We start from the raw sequence: 19,085 nt of genomic DNA, 5'->3' as shown, positions 1-19,085 counted from the left end.
ATATGGCCCCTTAAAATTGCAAAAAAAAAAAATATATGTAAATTATATATCCAATAATGTACATATGAAAAATATAAATATAAATATATATGTATAAAAATATAGGTATATTATTTACCAAAACAAATTAACAAAAATAGGTCAATTACTTTGTAATTGAAATTTATGCACATTTATTATAAATTAAAAATAGGTACATTATTTAAAAGAAAAAATAAGTTCATTATACTAGGTAAATTTTTTTACTAGGTATACATTATTAGAGGAAAAAAAATAGGTACATTATTTAGATAAAAAAAAAAGGTTCATTATACTAGGTACATTATTTTGAGAGAAAAAATAGGTACATTATTTAGAAGAAAAAAAAAAGGTACATTATTAGAGAAGAAAAAAATAGGTTCATTATACTAGGTACATTATTAGAGAAAAAAATAGGTATATTATTTTGAGAGAAAAAATAGGCTCATTTAAAAAAAATTGTTTTCATAAAACAAACAATAAAAAGGTGCTCAAATTATTTGTCATAAAACAAGTAATAAAGAAAGAAAAATAGGTACAATATTTGGAGAAAAAATAGGTTCATTAAAAAAATGTTTTAAAAATAAAACAATAAATAGATTATCAAATTATTTTTCAACATAATTAGAATACATTATTATTCATAAAACTATAATTAAAAAAAATACTGATCGTATAATTCATAAAAGACAACAACATTAATTCCTAAATTTAATATTGAATTTAAATTACTAATACTTTAAATAGATTACTAGTCATAATTCATAGAAGGAAAACACCATCAATTCAAAAATAGATTACTAGTCGTAAAATAGATTAGGGATACTTTAATGTGGAATTTAATATTTAATTTTCAACAAGTTTCTAAATTAGTTCCTACATCCATTGCAATTATTTGGAGATCTTTCTAAATTCAACGGGTGTCATTAGTTACAGCCAAATAACACATTAACTTAACACAAGGGTAGTTTTGGAATCCAAAAAATACAATAAATCAGATTTTAAGTTATATTAGGCAATTTGCTTAGTTGGATCCTAGTCATTGGATATTATTTTAAAAAATTAGGTATTTTAAATAAAAAACAAAAAAGAAGAAGTTATAGGTGATTTTAAATGAATTTTATGGGTCTAAGCTCAATTTACTATAAAATATAAGATAATGAAACCAAAAAAAATATCTCTCAAATAAATTTTTCCATTTTTTTTTTCACAGGTAATGATTTGGCAACTCCAAGGTATTGCTATTGCCACAATCCATTCACATGAAACAAAGTCACTTTATTTATTAAAAACATGTTTTATCCTATTCTTGAAAGAATCCAACAATACATAAATATTAACGTAACTAACTCTCCACTTTATCATTCTTCCACCTTTTTATTTCTCCTTTCCATATCAAACCTCCCCCACTTGATTTTGGACCGTTTGTTGTCCCATCCCAATCCCATCCAATCCAATCCAATCATTTCATGATCCCACAGCATCTTACGATGAACTCAGCCTCACCCAATCATCCAACTTTATAGTTTTATACACACATTTTGTGTATTTTAGTGCTTATTTGCTTGCACGTCCCTAATAAACTACTTAGCTGCCCATCTGTCAACATGACGACATTAAACACCCCCCCAACCCCAACCCCATTTTATTTTACCCTCAACACTCTTCCCCCCCTTCCCCAACCTCAGCCCCTACTTTCTCTTCTGCCAAACACTTCTTAATTTTCTCACTATTTTCCGGGAAAATCCATGTTCATCTTTAGAATAATATAGCCAACAAAGTTGCTCTTTAGCCTCTTGACCCTATGGACCCTAAATTCTACAGAATTTCCCCATTTGGGACTGACCCAGCAGACCCTGATCAGCCCATGACGTCAGAGAATGGTCCGGGCTCTCCCTCCTCAGGGGAGGAGACAAAGGTGGCCACTGCCCCATCACCCAAGAAAAGGTAATTAATTAATTAATTAAGTAGGGTGTTTTTTTTTTCTTTCTTTTTTTGGGTTTTTTCTTTTGCAAAAAAAGGAAAAGAAATTTGTAGGGTTGTTTTTTAATTTTGGAAATTAAATTGACCGTTATAATGGTTGGTTCTGTTGGTTTCTGTTTTAGGAGGGGAGTGCAGAAGAGGGTGGTGACAGTACCGATCGGTGACGTGGAGGGATCCAAGAGCAAAGGGGAGGGCCATCCACCGTCCGATTCTTGGGCTTGGAGGAAGTACGGCCAAAAGCCCATTAAAGGGTCTCCATATCCCAGGTATTTATTTAATTACTCTTCTTTATATTTTCTCAGTACAATTTTTTATAAAATTCCACAACTGTTCATGATATTTGAATTTAGAATTTCTTCGAGACAGAAAAAATATGTGCAGTAATTTTAATAATTTAGTATGTGAATATCATATATTATATGGTTTAAATTCAAGAGATTATATTTTTATAGTATTTTGAAAATCCTAAACAATCCACTCAATTATTTTTATTTTTATTTTTTGGGTGGAAAATGAAGAAAAATAAAATAATTGATACATTGAGCTTCATAAATTTGGTGGTGGAATAGGCATGCAATTTTCTTGTATTCGCCGCCGGATGTTGTATTGATTTTATTTTTTATTTTTTTTTAATCAATGATGTATTGATTATTTGGTGTCTTTCATTTGTTACACTGCGGCGTATTTTAGTCTATGAAGGCGGCTGTATTAAAATGCGCCTGCTGTCGTAGTAGGGAACACCGTCCACGCTCTTACCACATGTCGTGAAAAGCACGCTCTAGGACCCAGTTCAAAAATGACAGATTCTCTCTCACCTTTTCTCAAGATTTTAAGGTTAATTGAACCACAATATATACTGGGCTTTTCATGAATAGATCCACAAGTATCCATGTAGAGCCTATTCAGAGAAAAAAAAAAAAAAATCAAAACTAGCAATATTAGTCATTTGTCATTTTCTAATTGGTTCTTAGAATATTTTTACACACTAAGAACCAATTAAAAAAGAACAAGTGGCTAGTTTTGAGTTTTTCTCTTCAAATAGGCTCGATATGGGTATTTGTATAATATGTCATGCAAAAATAGGGTTTTCCCTAAAAACCTAATATATAATTGTCATGGACTTTCATTTGGCAATAATTTACGGGAATTTTGCTATTTGTATCACATTTACTGACCACATTGCTGACCACTTCTCTAATATAAATAAGTCTCACATGCAACGGTGTAGTCCAGCTTTATTAGAGACGAGGTGGTCAACAAGATCGTTAATAAATGTGGTACAAATAGTAATATTGAACTTAGAGATGTAAAAAGATATTTTATATGAACCAAAAAAATAGGAATATGAAGTTTTACTTTTATGCCAAGGGGGTCTAGCCTAGTGGCAAATAGCCTTAATTTGTAGACAAATAGTCTCTGGTTTGAATCCTCATGGCAAGATGGTAATGTGTGTGAGAAATCTCCCTCCCTATTCCTAAGCAAAAAGAAAACTGTCGCATGTCTCATTCTATTAAGAAAATATGAAGTTTGCGAAAGAACAATTGGTTTCTGAATATTTTCTAAATTTTAGAAGAATTTTCGTGAGCTATATATAGTTAGTAGATGCATCTTCCGTATAGCTTTTACATATTTATATGTAAAGCGACCTCATTTTGGGATTTAAAAGTTAATTTTGGATTTTGGATTTTGTATGTATATTGAAAATATTGTGAACGTAATTTTTGGCACCACTGATATCTTTTGCTACCCACCCACATGAGGGTTTGAGAAATGCTTAATGAGGCTTCACCTACTTGTAATGATGAACAGATTAAGACCACCTTGCTTACTTGATTTAGCTCATTATACTAGCAACTTAGTTACAAGCCCACTTTACAAGACTTTGATAAACGACATTATTTTTAACACGAACACCCTCATTCGAAAATAATATATGCTTCTTTCTTAATAAAAAATAAGTTTGCTCTCTTTCAAATGTGTTAAATGTGACACAAATTTTTATATAAGATTTTGATTTATATATTGATTTATGATACGACTACAAATTTTTTTTATTGATGGCGTTTGTTTTTACTACTTGTTTGTTAATAATTTTATATAATCCACATTTGGTATTTTTTGGCAGGGGATATTATCGATGTAGTAGCTCCAAGGGTTGCCCGGCAAGGAAACAAGTGGAGAGAAGTCGTGTGGACCCCACAATGCTCTTGATCACCTATGCTTGTGAGCACAACCACCCCAAGCCCACCACCAAGCCACACCAAACCTCCACCGCCATGTCACCCAACGCCGAACCCGAACTGCCCGCCAAAACAATCACACCCAATGATGAGGAGCTCACAATTTTTGCGAGCCAAGTCGACCTTGACCTTAGTGACGACTCGGCCACGTTGCTTAGCGCCTTCGGTTGGTTCAGTGACGTGGCATCGACAGCTGTTCTAGAAAGTCCGATTTGTGCGGGAAATAGTAGTTGCGCTGATTATGACGTGGCAACGAGGTTGGGAGATGAGGAAGATGAGTATTTGTTCGCCGACCTGGGCGAGTTACCAGAGGGTTCAGTGATTTTCCGACACAAGATGGTGGAATCGGACGAGCAGAAACGGAGATGTAGTTTAAGTGTAGTTCCTTGTTGCGATAGTAGATGATAAAAACCATAGACATTGAATCAAATGGTTGAGAGTATAGGAACCACATTTTTTAATCACAAAATGGGCAAGACAGTTGTTAGTTTACACATCAACTGTCATATCACGTGGTCAAAAAATATGGTAACTCTAATACTAACTCGGTGTTTAATATCATTATTTGTTGATTGAATGGACCCTAAGAAGCTACAAATTTTCTTGTATAAAGTGTGTTTCATAAATTTTTATTTTTATTTTTATTTTTGGTATTGTTTTGTACAAATTTTTCTTGGACAATGGCAAAGAATAAAGAAGAGGAAAAAAATCGGGACATCATTTTCCCGTTGGCATGTTTATGATTATCAATTCACCTTGTACTTGTAGTAGTTTTGATATTATTGCCGACCAGATCTAAAGATAACATTCTTAAAATTTAGTTGACATCATATAATAACACGAAAAACCTTGGACATTTGGAGTATGGCCTTTATAATTCTTTTTTTTTTTTTGGTTGAAATAGTAAGAACACATACTAGGGCATCTTCAATACTAATTTCTTCGTCTGTCCACGCCAATCCATGGACAAGCACACTATAAGGATTTTGTTAAGGTCAGATACAACAATGAGGACCATGGGAAGCATATAACTTATCGAAAGCCACTCACAGTCGACGTTGTCATGGATCGTCGACACAACCCCCTTGGTTACCAAACACTGTTTCCCTTCCACCGATATGAGAACTGAAGAATTTGTTGAGGTCAATCGCACAATCGTATGTAAGTCATTTCTAAGCGTCAAGGAGATGTGGACTTCACATGCATTAAATGTAGACCATCTGACTGTAACACATCCCTAATAATAATTGAAACTTGCTCCTGTTTGGTTGTTTTAGAAAAGGCTTAAAAGCATGCTCAAAAGTTCTTCAAGCCCAGGTCGCCAATTGCACCTTGGAACTTTTTCGGGCCCATTATTAGTTTCTTCATGATTTTGCAAGAAAACCAATGGGGTGAATTTGCTAAAATACTATAACAAGCAAACAAATATCACCTGGGGGCTACAAGTTACGTATACAGACCCTTGCCTAGTAGGCAAGTTTTGCAAACAATATATCTGACATACTAGTTTCACTGCCGGTGATCATATACAAAGAGAAGGGAAAAAAACAAATAAAATAAAATAAAAACAGTTAAAAAAAACACCAGCAGAAAGAATTACCAAGTCTAGTTTGAGCAGCATCCAATTCTCTTAAAAACAGAACTATCATCTTTGACATTTATGGTCTGTCCTTTGGACGGAACAGCAGTAGCACTTCCGTTGTTGCCTGCCTCAACTGCCCTCTTGCTTACCACCCGGTATATTTGAGTCAAGACTTCAGTAAATGCATTTTCTACATTGGTTGCTTCCAATGCAGAAGTTTCCATGAAGTAGAGGGACTCTCTTTCAGCAAAAGATTTACCATCCTCTTTTGAGACGGCCACCAGATGGCGAAGATCTGATTTGTTGCCAATGAGCATGACTACGATGTTGGGGTCGGTATGGTCCCTCAGCTCCTTCAACCACCTTGCTACATTCTCAAATGTGGCTCCCCGAGTCACATCATACACTAGCAAAGCACCCACAGCTCCTCGATAGTATGCACTTGTAATGGCTCGATATCTATAAGAATACGGAAATTAGTGGAAACTACAAAACAGCCGTTAATTTGACACAAATCATTAATGTTAGAATTTTAAATACCAATTTGCAACTATAGCGGTATTCTCTAGCGGGGAATTGACCAGACAATTGATTTGATATAATTTCCAGTTGGATATGACACTTAATTTTAGGTAGGTTCCAACGGAGACAAAATATGGGCCTTTATGCACGCGAAAATATAGCAGTCCAACTATTTGCAGCTTTGCAGGCAGAATGAGACTAGGGATGAAAATCAAGCATTTATGCCATCTGATGACATTTTAGATACCAATACAACATCATGAGTTGGTGAAAATAAAATGCCCTGATAACAGTTAGCTCCACTGAAAATTGAACATTCAAGCAACTCATGTTCAAATGCCCTATGGTTTAGTTATTAGCACAACAAATCATGGTAATTAGCATATACTGAACCACGAATTAGACAAAACATGCTATAGTCCCAGGCAGCATCAACAATAAGGCGGCCAGCTGGTTTATCTGTCCCTCAGTGAACCTGGTGTTGCCAAACGCAGATAGTGTTGTTAGCCGTTCATGCTTTTCCTAAAAATTATATTCTCCACCAGGACTCAATAGGAATCAATCAAGTTACAGGCAGCTAACAAAAATAACATACATACATATGAAATGAACTAAAGCAGTAACTTGTGTATTTTGAGTACGGATATATGAAAGTCAAAAGCATTTGCGAATGCTAATCAGGTAAACTATTGTCTAACATGACAATTAACTCATAGGAGAGGAGTGTTGTCACAATGAAAGCTAGAAATACGTGGGATCAAAAACAAAATTTTTTCCCAAAGCCAAACATCGAAGTAAGGTTTCATACTACAGCAGATGGCAAATACAAGTATTTCCATGAACTAAACAGAAATAAGTTAAGAGCACTGCAGAGATTCATTACACTTTACCAACAAAACTCAAAATTGAAAGTTTTCAAAACTCCTTCTTTTCCTCTGAGGATTGTTTGTAGGTAATGACTAAAAGTGCACTTTAGCATATAAATTCAAATTCATTTCTAAAGACATTCAATATAAAGACAACATCTAGCCAGATGGTCATTTTTCTATCAAATTAACAACTTGGAGGGAGCAGAGGAACACAACCCAGAGCACCTCCTCTAAAAAATATCTGGAACCTGAACATATTGCAAAAAATCAAATTCTTCAGGTGCATCTTTCTACAAAGAAGGCTCAAAACGAAACTGTGGATTGCAATATTTAATCCAAATATAGACCAGGCATGCCTCTTTTGTGGAGAGGTGGTGGAAAACATTGACCACTAGTTGACATAATGCCCTGTTCTGGAAAGTGTCTAGATGCATGTTGGCATGGTCTGCCAATACCCTAACACAAACTTACCCTTTCTCAATTGGGTTGAAGATACAGAGAACAAAAGATGACAAGCAGGGAATGACGCTAGTAATTTGTTGGAAAAATTGTCGGCCTTGTGCTGGGAGCTCCAGGAACATGGTGTGCAATGTTATTCAAGAACCACAAGCCTAACCCTATTCAAATGTCTCACAGACTTCGCCCTGAGATACATCATCTTACAAAAAGAACCCAAATAATCCCTTCCCACAAAGAGGATCAAATGGAAACCCCCAGAGGAGCACTTCATTAAACACAACTTGGATGCTCCAGTAAAGAATAGCAATCAAGTCAAATCTAGCTGTATCATCAAAAACTCTGATAAAACCCACTCTTTGCAGACACTAGAGACCTAGACTTTTGTACTGTTCCAATGGCAGAATACAAAGCCCTGAAGTGACTCCAAACTAGTAATTGACAGCACCAGGAGCCAAAAAAAAACAAACCACAGCAGTTGCTGGTCATGAGAGATATACACTCAGCTTCCACATGGAGCACCTAGAACTCCAACATGTTATCAAAGAGGCAAATGTGGCAGACGTACTTGCTGAGTCTGCATACATCATGTTTCATGTACTGGACTCCCCTCTTCATCATCAACAGAGCCAGCTTGGATCTTGTAGGTTGCGGGCACTATTCAGGTGAGTCTATTAATAACCAAAAAAAAAAAAAAAAAGTTTTTCTACTATGCTATGAATATAAAGAAGCTTTTTTTAGAACAGGGTAAATTAAGAACAGCCCCTACATTCAAATCTCCTTCTCTCTGTTCAGTTTTTCTTTTGTCAACCAATATCTGCCTATTTTCTTTCTCCATTAATAACGATATTGTGATGGTGATCTGATCACCTTATCAAATTTTAACTCACCCTAGGACTTAATACTTTCCAGCCATCAAGTTGGCAAATTAAAGCTTTTAAGACTCGCTTAATAACAAATTACAATTAAGTAGCCATAATGGAGACAAATAAATGCTTCAATGATTCTTGAAAATTGAGATCAAACAATGAATAATTGAAAAACCTTCCCTCCATACACTGCCAACAAGCCAAGTAATAAAAAAGAACAAAGAATAGTCCATGTTAGGGATACACTTCCAAAGGAGCAACTACTCTGAGTCCCAAATTTCCAAGTAATGAAATGAAAAACAAATAAGAAAAGTGTCTTACAGCTTCTCACATGAAGAAAGTTGTATAGTGAACAGACAATCTATGTTTCCTATGTATTACATCCAAAGCATGTTGAGACTTCAGGCCCTATTAAATGCATGCTTCTCTGATCTTTAGTTCTACAATAATCATCTATTACCTATCTACATAATATTCCAACATAGTCTAATTAATATGCCTTGTCACTAAATCCCTAAATAACATGTGTTGGAGATGCATGTTTGTGCCTAACACCTATAACATCCCCACTATAGACAAACTATATTGCTTTAGACGCATAGGGTCTAGAATGGCCTATCCATTTACACCTCGATAAATCCTATTCTTTTTTCTTTATGCCAAAATATTATAAAAAAAACTCGGAATAATTTACCTAACGAAACATTTCATCAGGGCGCACATGACATCAAAGTGTAATATCTAATACATTTCAAACACTCTCATCTACATCAGCAGAAAAATTGATAATATCTAATACATTTCAAACACTCTCATCTACATCACCCGAAAAATTGAACACTTGAAAAAAGAAAATATCCATTTTGGCCTCCAGTACAGATAATGATAATAATAATAAAACTCAGAAATTTTACTCAAGGGCATTCATGGTTTTTCTCTATAGCACCTAATTCTTGTCTTCTAAAAGAGGAGTAGATGATGTTTAAATCACTTAGTTTTCTCTATAGCCAATAGGGATGATAACAATGCCTCCAACATGTTGCAACTCATTAACAAGTGAATTAAATGATTTTTCACCACATAAAATGACATGTGAACATATAAGAAGGGTTAATATCAAATTTCATTTCGATGTAACATAATAGCTTGCTCAACCAATTCTGCATAGCAAAAGTATCCTTTCCCCAAGGATAATATCATGCCACACTAGGAGCACGATAGCATACAAAAGGACTGCAAAAGTCAAAACATGCAAAACTTCACCAAGCGGTTATATCTATTACAGATAAAATTTCAAAATATTTGCCTAAGATTTAGGAAGACAAAGAAAAAAACATCAAAACCCCATGATATTTCAGAAACTATGGAGAAACCCTTTTGACAAAGCCGAATGTTGTATTCGTCCTGTTTACCTCTGATTCAGTACTAACATATACAAACCAATCTGCCTAAGGCTTCATATGCCTAAATATTTCAGCAGAAAGAAAGAACAGCTATCATAAATCATCAGAAGAATTTGAAAAATACCAAACCTATGATATCTGATCTTCAGAAAGAATAAGCCTCCAGAGCATACAATCCAACTCGAACCCCAAAAAGTAAAAATAAAAGTTTTTCCAATACTCTAGAGAAAACCCATGTCTAATCAGATAAAACGATCAAACCCCACATCACAAAAGCCAAAAAATTTGGCAATAAACAAAGGAAAAAGAAAAGCCATACCTCTCTTGGCCAGCAGTGTCCCAAATCTGAGCCTTAATTGTTTTTCCATCAACGTTCATAGTCTTGGTAGCAAACTCCACCCCAATAGTAGACTTGGACTCCAGATTAAACTCGTTCCTCGTGAACCTGGAAAGCAGGTTTGATTTTCCTACACCAGAATCACCAATCAAAACCAGCTTGAACAAGTAATCATAGTCATCATCAGCTTTGTACCCAGCCATATATGATATATACTTCTTACTGAGAGAGAGAGAGAGAGAGAGAGAGAGAGAGAGAGAGAGAAGAGAAATAGAGAGAAGGAAATAGAGAAAGAAAGAAGGAGCAAAGAGCAACGAGCATAAAGGACACAGCTTTTTTCTTGGTTTGGTCTAACAAGTGTTGAAAATTGGCGTAAGAAGAAATGGGGACATGGTGGTCTTTAAATTTTTCTTTTTTAGAAAAAGGCAAAGATTTGGTTTTTAATATATTGAAGGATTTTGTAGGTAAAGATTTTGAAATGGGAAATGATGGAGACTATTTTACTGGTCTGGCTGAAATCTAGGAAGAGAATAATAGCCGAAGACACGAGAATACGATAATGGTGCCACATTACTTTTCTAGTACGGACAGACACACACAAAAACTTTCTTAATTTACTTACGCGGAAGCTACACCAAAAATCCAAAACGTTGGAATTTGCGAATGAAAGAAGGCGGGAACATTGTGTTATGGTTACTTGTTAAAATCAAATTGGGGAACTGCAGTAGTGAAATTAGGATTTCATCTGTGGATAGAGAAGCTATCATAAAAAAGGATTCGGATCACATATCCTTAAAATTGGGAAAATTTTAAGTGTTTTGGGGTTTTTTTTTAAGTGAGGTTTTGAGGTTGGACTTGTTTTAAGAAAATCAATTGTAGTTTTATAAATTATAGGAAGTTCAAAGTCTTTTTATTATATTATAAATGAACTTTAAGTGTGTCCATAGTAATGAAACACCCAAATTTTAATACCTAGCCTCAATTATTGAATAGCCAGCTCCCATATAACAAAATTTGCAGCACCTTAACTCCTAGGAATTTTATTTGCAAAACCGGCATACTTTTAAATGTGTTTTTATTGATCTAATAATGCCTTAGGTAGGGAGACAGCCAACATTATATAAACCTTTTAGAAAAGCAGCAACATCCAAACAATTTTCTCACTCCGTCACATTGTGCTTACTCTCCTCCGCATTGTTCTTTCAAGTTTTAGTTTATTTCTGAAGGGAAAAATTCAAAGTTCTTCATTTGAGCCAAGTGTTGTGAGTGTTTATTGAGACATTGTCTCGGAGGGGCGAAAGTTACTTTTAAGAATAGTGATCACGCACACCTTAACTTAAAAATTATAATAATGAAGCTTCCATGGAGATCGACTTCTATATTGAAAAAGATAAGATATTGTATAAAAATATGATTTATTCTATTTTTTGAATTTTTATTAGGTGAGTTCAAATCAAAGAAATTTTTTGGTTTATCTTACTTTATTTATTTATTTTCATTTTTCTCTTATGAATAATAACATATTTATAATAATTAAATAATAAAAAACTCAATTTATTAATAACTCAATCAAAATAAATAAAATACAATTCTTTAGTCAAAGCTGGAATTAAATTGAAACAGGACAAACCTGAGGCATATCTTCTAGGCCCACTAAAGGCGCTTCCTCAGTATCAGGAGAAGATTCTACCCTCGCCCTTTTACTCCCAACTTTTGGAAATTACCAACTAGCGTTAGAAATAAGCAGAAGAAGAACTCTTACCAAAATTGAAAAGGTCCGGAAATAAGAACATACCACCTTCAGGGGCCAAACCAAGATAAGTGTTTAGAGTTGGTGGGGCAGAGGCTCTATGCTTCCTTTGAAGTGGTATTTCATCCTCATCTTCGTCACCATCTTCTTCGTCACGTTCCTCTAAAGGAGCCTTCCCTTTGTCCTCGGACCTAAAACTCGAACTAGAAGGACGAGAAGGTACGGGAGAAATATGGGGCATTTCTAGAACCTCACCAGTAGAAGGGGCATCACTCCGAGCTACAGTGAAGAAAAAGAAATTAACTCTGCTAAAATCGAAAGAAGGAAGAAATTTTGATAAAGCCTTACCAATCCCTCCAGGACCACTTGGCTCGTTCACAGTAGTTTCTGCCAGAATACCAAAAACAATCCAGATTGTTAGAAATGGTACGAATGGCTTGGAATGAAATACAAATGCTAAAAATGGTACACCTCTACCTATTAGAGTTTCTCCTTGGAAGCGCACCAAGCTACGCTGCATGGAAGATTTTTCTTGCTCCGTCATTGATCTAGCGAAAGGGCAATTTTGAAAAGTCGAAGTGTAGAGAAGCTTGGCAGGTTCAGGTAGCCATGAAAACAATATGTTCTCCCAAAATTCATGGAATGATGGGGGTGAAGAGTGAAGATGGATCATAGGGAGGAACCCTCACCTTATCAATCCTATTCCGCCACGACGTCCTCACCTTTCTAACCTCTTGAGGCGTCAAAGTTAGGTTCCGCCACGAACTCTCTTTGTTTACTGAGCCGTATCTCAATTCAGGAATGGCATGAACGAGTCCAAATTGTTAGCTCACAAATTGGGGATTGTAAGCTTCGACCCTATAAGCGCACTTCTTGTCAGTATGAATCCCTCCAAAGAAGAGATACCTGCTGGTTAAACAAGAGACACTTATGTCAGCATGTAATCTGGACCGAAAATTAGTCAAATCCCTTCAACGTCGGGGAGCTTTGTGAAGACCACTATCCACAAACCAAGGTGTATCGCAAAACAATGAGCGGAGCCAGGTCATTCTTAGACGTCATTTACACTCTCTGAGGAAAATTAAGCACTCTTCACTATTGACTGGCCTCTTGGAATTAATAGCCAGAGCAGTAGCCGGGACATCGTCCTCAAGATATTCCAATTCCTCATTCCCCAATTCAGGGAAGTACCACTCCAACCATATCTGGACCATCCAGACAGGACCACAGACATTCAGATTGAACGGGCGGATTGTAATATGATAAAGGCAGTGATAGAGCGAAGCTAACATAAAAAGGCTCGTCCCCTGCCTCATCTCATTGTGAAGAGCCTCTGCCAAGTGCATATATTCAGTCTTTACAACCTCATCAGCGTGAGGGAAAATAAACTTGTTCAGCCAGAAAAGTAAGAACGTCATGTGTTCTTGATCACGATCAAGCATACCCTGGTACATCATCACAAAACCAGAATAGGTTCTCAAGCGCATAATCTCGGATTTGCTAGCCCTCATCAGAACCACAACTTTCCGATTCCTCATTTCGTAATCCCCTAGAACATTGATGCTAGAACCCCAGGGTCTGAAGCCAAAAAGGGCTGCCATGTCCAGAATGGTGGGGGTCATAGGCTCGGGACCGAAAGCAAAAGTGTTAGAGGTACTATCCCATAAGTAGAGAGCCGCACTTATCAACGAGGGGTTCAAATCAATGGTGTTTCGACAGCAGGATGGCATAAAAAAAATCCTATTTTGCATCAATTTGTCTTTGAACAGGGGCATCATCTCGTCTACCCAGCTGGCCCAAGGAAGAAAATCCACGGGAATAGGCACATTAGGGTTCGAGCCTAACCGCTCCAAGTTTACTTCCCAGGACCCCCAATCGATATCCTCCATGCCATAAGAAAATGAAGCTCGGACCAAACAAGTATCTGAGACCAGCAGATTGTCGGGCTTGGCTTGAGAATAATGAGGACCCAAAAATGGAGTTTTGTAGGGACCCCTCAGCGTCAATGCAAAAGTAGAATAAAGCCTCGCCGAGCTAGCCGATTGTTCTTGAGTAAGGATGGCTTGAAATTCAGAAGCACGCTTCGTTGTTTCCTCCTCCGAAATCCAATTAGGAACTTCGGTGGAAGCCTTGGTAGTTTTCATTCGTTTATGAGCCATAACAAGGTTCTTGGAAAAAAATGAAAGGTAGCGGCGGTATGAAGAAGAAGAAGAGAGTCTGAGCGATGGTCTTTTTAGAAAAGATGAGTTCGAAAAATGAGAAGTTGGGAAGTTTTCTTTTGACAGGCCGAATTAATTGCTAGACGTGGGAAGACAGTTGTTGGCTTGCTACCACTAATATGGCGCGTATCTTTCAAAAAATTCTTTTCTTCACGATTTGACATATCCGTCAGAAGCTAGAAAGTCTAATTTTGATAAACCTGACCCAAGCCCATCAAAACTAAGGGGGCAATTTGTGTGCCCAGTTTTGGTAAACAGACCAAAAATGGTCTAATGGGTTAAAATAATATTTTAAAGATAAACCCTGGCCTATTAATATTTGTCTTTTCTTAAAAGGTCACCTTTTTCCTAACGGGCTTTTTGGAATAAATCAATAAGAAGGTCCAAATTGTAGAGGATCAGATCCTTATCTCCCACTAAAGGCCAAAAAATCGATAAACATGTTCTCTGGGCCCACGTGGGAGGCTTAAGGAGATTATCACATTTAATGACGACTTGACCTCATTCTTTCCCAGCAAGAGAGCAAGTCGTACAGAAGCCACCAAAACCAAAGAAGGATCAAATTGTCAGCCAATTCTTCAAGTACAGAGGGGTCAAATCAAGAGAGCTTCACAAAGAAAACTGACAGTTCCTAACAGAAGCATTCCATCATTCCTTCTATGAACCAATTAAAATCAACAAACCAGCAGTTGACCTTGAACCATAAGCCAAAGATCTTGTCACAGTTTCCATCATTACAAGCTCTTTCATCCTCCATAAATAAAGAAAGTCTACTTCAGAAGAAGGGGACTCTCTCTCCAAAGTCAAATGCAACATCTCAAAAAACACTTGAAAACTCTCAAGATAGCAATCTGCCTACTTTCTATAGATAACCAGTCGACAACTCCTGTGTTTATCTCTCGTAGCTCTACCATATTCATGGTATGATTTTCTTTTAAAAGTAATCTTTTTCAATTCTTGTAATCACTTAATTGGATTGAGAAATCTCTAGTCTCTCTTTCCTTGCTTTGTAATTCGGATTTAAAGATAATTGATGGATTAATTGAAGAAGGTTCTATTATTTAGTTTACGCTTAGATCAAGTATAAGTTGCAGAAAAATCATCTTAAAAAAGTTCACTTAATTACCTAAAAATGAATTATGGACTATTTTAGTACATAAAACCGAACTCCCACCTTCGTCCCTTTATAAAAGTCCAAAGAACCAACGTTCAGGCCCGAAAAGGAATAGGGGCCCGAATGAAACAGTAACGATAGGAGGGATAGGAAGTTGAGTTGGGCCCAAATTATAGCACTGGGCTCGAATTAACTATTAATCTAGCCTGAGGATGATATAGATATTGAAACCAGTTGATAAAACCCAGATACGGTCTTACTAACCACGAACTTGGTCTCTCTCTCTCTCTCTCTCTCTCTCTCTCTCTCTCTCTTACTTGTTCAGGTGTCGCTCATACTTATCAGGTAGACACTCGCGAATGAAAGAATATTGAAGTCCTCTTATCTTAATTGAAGTATAGAAAAGAATCAATCCAGGCAGTACCCCCTTGGAGCACAATGGCTTGAGAAGAAGTCCAGAAAAAGACGCGCGAGTTCCATCAGAATTAACCATTCATAAACTTCCATATCGGGTCTATTGGGCTGGTCATGTACCCAATAGTGGCACGCCTATGCTACATCATGAATTGAAATTGAGAAAAGTTGACAGATAGGGCCTCAACTAGGCCCGCTCGCTTTTAGCAAACTGATTCAACTTTCAATTTTGTTCAAAAATTGAAGAAGTCATCTCCACGAGCTAAGAGACACCATCCAATCGGGGCATTGGTGTTGATCCAACGAACCTCTCCTTTCCTCCAAGCAGAGTTGACTCCCTCGGGTGGTGAAAAGGAACAGCGGACGAAAAAAAGGACCAACACTTGTTTTAGCTCAAGATGGGCGCTATCAAACTCAAACACTATCGGCGGTGTAACCGAAAATAGCTGGCTGCCTGGGCCTTCTCCTCCTCCTCTTATTGTTGTTGTTGTTGTTGTTGCTGCTATGTATATAATGTCATAGTAGAGGTCCATTCAGGACTTAGTTTTGTTGAGAGGCTGCACTACCCACTTATCCACGAAGTAGGAGACCATGGTCTTGCGCACGACTTGATAAACTCCGTCCACCAACAGAGAGTACTGCGACTTGAATCTGTAGCAACTCCATAGTCACCCTCGTATGTAAACAGCTTCGAATCAATTGGAAGAATGGATCCATTCAAGCTTATACCCGTCATGTTTAAATAATATGACTCATCTGATGGCCCCACAATTGGCGTTGTTTGGATTTGACCCGCAGGAACTTTGAGCTCTGCCGCTTCGCCGAAAAACAGAGATGCTTCGTCTCCAACACGATTGGCATAATGAGCATCTCCGGAGGCAATAGGAGAATTTCAGCAGCATGATATCGCTCAGCTGGAGGGATTATCCCTCCCTAACCCCCAGAATTCCAGACAATGGATTGGCATAATGGGCATCTTTGGCGAAACGAAGGATACGATTGATGATACCGCAGCCAAATGCCACATTATGGATTTGTGTTTGCCGCTGCTGCTGCCCAACTTGGTAGTTCAGAGTCGTGGTGAAGTAGAAGGTGTCGAGGCCGAAGTCACCTGTAGTGACCTATTTTTCGAGGTATTCAATCCCGTACTTGCATAAATTTCCCATTGGAGCAAGCCATGTACCGTGACAGAGTGGATGGTCAGAGGGCATAGGCTGGAAAGTAAGCGAACTGTTGGGGTCGAAATTGGGCAACGAAACTTGGAAGCACTCCGTACAGTGGGTAGATTGGACCCATGTGGACTGCTGCCGGTGTCAAATGCCAGGTTGACTTTCACAGGCGAAGTTCCGACATAGGCCTGGGCACGGTTCGGGTTGAGTCAATTTTTGGCCGACCGCGGGCCAAACCAAAGGTAAGCTCGGTTCTCGGGTCGGGTCGAGTCTAGGGCAAAACCTGAAATTGGGCTGAACTGTAAATGGGCCTCGGTTCTCCGGTCAGTTTTGAGTTGTGATCGATTTGGGCATGAGCCCAATTTTACCATTTTCAAAAGCCCAAATCATTTTTACTTTCAGCCAAAAAAGCCTAAATCAGATTTAATTTTAGTAAAAAGAAAACCCAAATTAGATTTACTTTCAGCCAAAATCCATTTTTTGTTGTCAAATGGCCAAAACCTAATAGGTTCTTGTGAACAAGCCCAAATCACTTTTTACTTTTCTTTCAAAACCTGAAATTATGCAAATTCAACCTATAAAAATCCATCATTCCAATCTAAGTTTCTAAACAACTAAATGAATCTCACATTCACACATTCAACCAACCAAGAAAGGAAAGGAAATATAATCTCTTACAAACTATTACAAAAAATAATACACAAATAAAGCAAGCAATCCAAATTAAACTTATGAAGAAAGAATTACTTCTACCAAAGAGGGGTCCATAACTTCTATTCAAGCAGTTTATGTACCTGCGGACGATTTGACCGATCCTGCTCCGGCCACGACATTTGTACATTTAGATGCTACTACCGTACTATCAAGGGGATTAGCTACCAAAGGTATCTATCCAGCAGTAGATCCTTTAGATTCAACATCAACTATGCTCCAACCTCGGATCGTCGGTGAAGAACATTATGAAACTGCACAAAGAGTTAAAGAAACTTTACAACGTTACAAAGAACTTCAAGACATTATAGCTATCCTTGTGGTTATTCTATTATAGGTAATGAAGAACTTGTTATTCTTAACTCTTGGGTTCAAGAATTCCTATATAACTTAAGCGACACAATAAAAGCTTTTTCTATTCTTTTATTAACTAATTTATGTATAGGATTCCATTCGCCCCACGGTTGGGAACTAATGATTGGCTCTGTCTATTACAACCCATCACAAAAATACACATAAAGATAACATCCTTATAAAAAATCTACTTCATCCATTCTTCCAAAGCCTTAACAAAGCAACCTACACAACACTTAAAAGAATTAACACAAAGTTTCACCATCAACAAATCATAATTAAAATAGGATGCAAGAAAAATACCTTCCAACATATCTTCATCACATTAAGAAGGGAGAGTCTTATTCAAATTTGTAGTGGATGTTTTACTCCCCATTTCTACAAAATATAATAAAATAAATCAAACCAATTTGAGTTAGAACACATAAAAATAAGAAAATAATCTGATTCAAATATACTTATAGAAATGAAAATATTACCCATTTCAATTGATTCATAGAACTCCATTTCCTCAATGCTTGGCACATATTGCAATGAAGATATATCTTCGGACCTTATCCAATTTTGAGAGCAGATCAAAGCCTCAACCATCCTAGGAGACAATGAGCTTCGAAACGAGTCAATAACTCTCCCACTTGTGCTAAAACAAGACTCCGAAGCTATTGTGGAAGTAGGGATTGCAAGCACATCCTTTGCAATTGATGCCAAAGTAGGATACTTAAGCCCATTTATTCTCCACCACCCTAGTATATCAAACTCCTCATCAATGGATTAAAGTGGATCCAACAAGTACCTATCCATTTCATGTGTTATAACCACATTCTCACTCTCTTGTTGAATTTTTTTCCACTTTTCCATCATGGTTTTTCGTTTATGACCTCCAAAAATCAAAGAAGAGTCGGTTTCATTGTTAGTACTACCACCACTCTCATTGGTAGTACTAGTAGCACCCATATTGTTACTACTAGGCTTATACACTTCATACATATTCATAAGAAGTTGTTTCACTGTCTTTTGGGCCACCAATCTATCACAAGTAGGATCATTTTCAAATATTTCTTCAAAGATGTGCTTC

General features: G+C 36.9%; 2 protein-coding genes across 2 annotated transcripts; one reads left to right on the top strand and one right to left on the bottom strand.

Annotated features, from left to right (window-relative positions):
• LOC18782597 (probable WRKY transcription factor 69) lies at positions 1,196 to 4,991 on the top strand. The gene is made up of 3 exons (XM_020559625.1): positions 1,196 to 1,965; positions 2,124 to 2,267; positions 4,127 to 4,991. Exons 1-3 carry the CDS (start codon positions 1,823 to 1,825, stop codon positions 4,644 to 4,646), a joined length of 807 nt encoding a protein of 268 aa, XP_020415214.1. The 5' UTR covers positions 1,196 to 1,822; the 3' UTR covers positions 4,647 to 4,991.
• LOC18784018 (ras-related protein Rab11D) lies at positions 5,629 to 10,702 on the bottom strand. The gene is made up of 2 exons (XM_007215881.2): positions 10,262 to 10,702; positions 5,629 to 6,282 (listed from the first exon to the last, which is right to left on the bottom strand). Exons 1-2 carry the CDS (start codon positions 10,480 to 10,482, stop codon positions 5,847 to 5,849), a joined length of 657 nt encoding a protein of 218 aa, XP_007215943.1. The 5' UTR covers positions 10,483 to 10,702; the 3' UTR covers positions 5,629 to 5,846.

Source organism: Prunus persica, chromosome G3 (genome assembly GCF_000346465.2).
Source record: "Prunus persica cultivar Lovell chromosome G3, Prunus_persica_NCBIv2, whole genome shotgun sequence".
Lineage (NCBI taxonomy): Eukaryota > Viridiplantae > Streptophyta > Magnoliopsida > Rosales > Rosaceae > Prunus > Prunus persica.
Note: the sequence above shows the minus strand (reverse complement) of the source record. Positions and strands in the feature narration are given on the sequence as shown.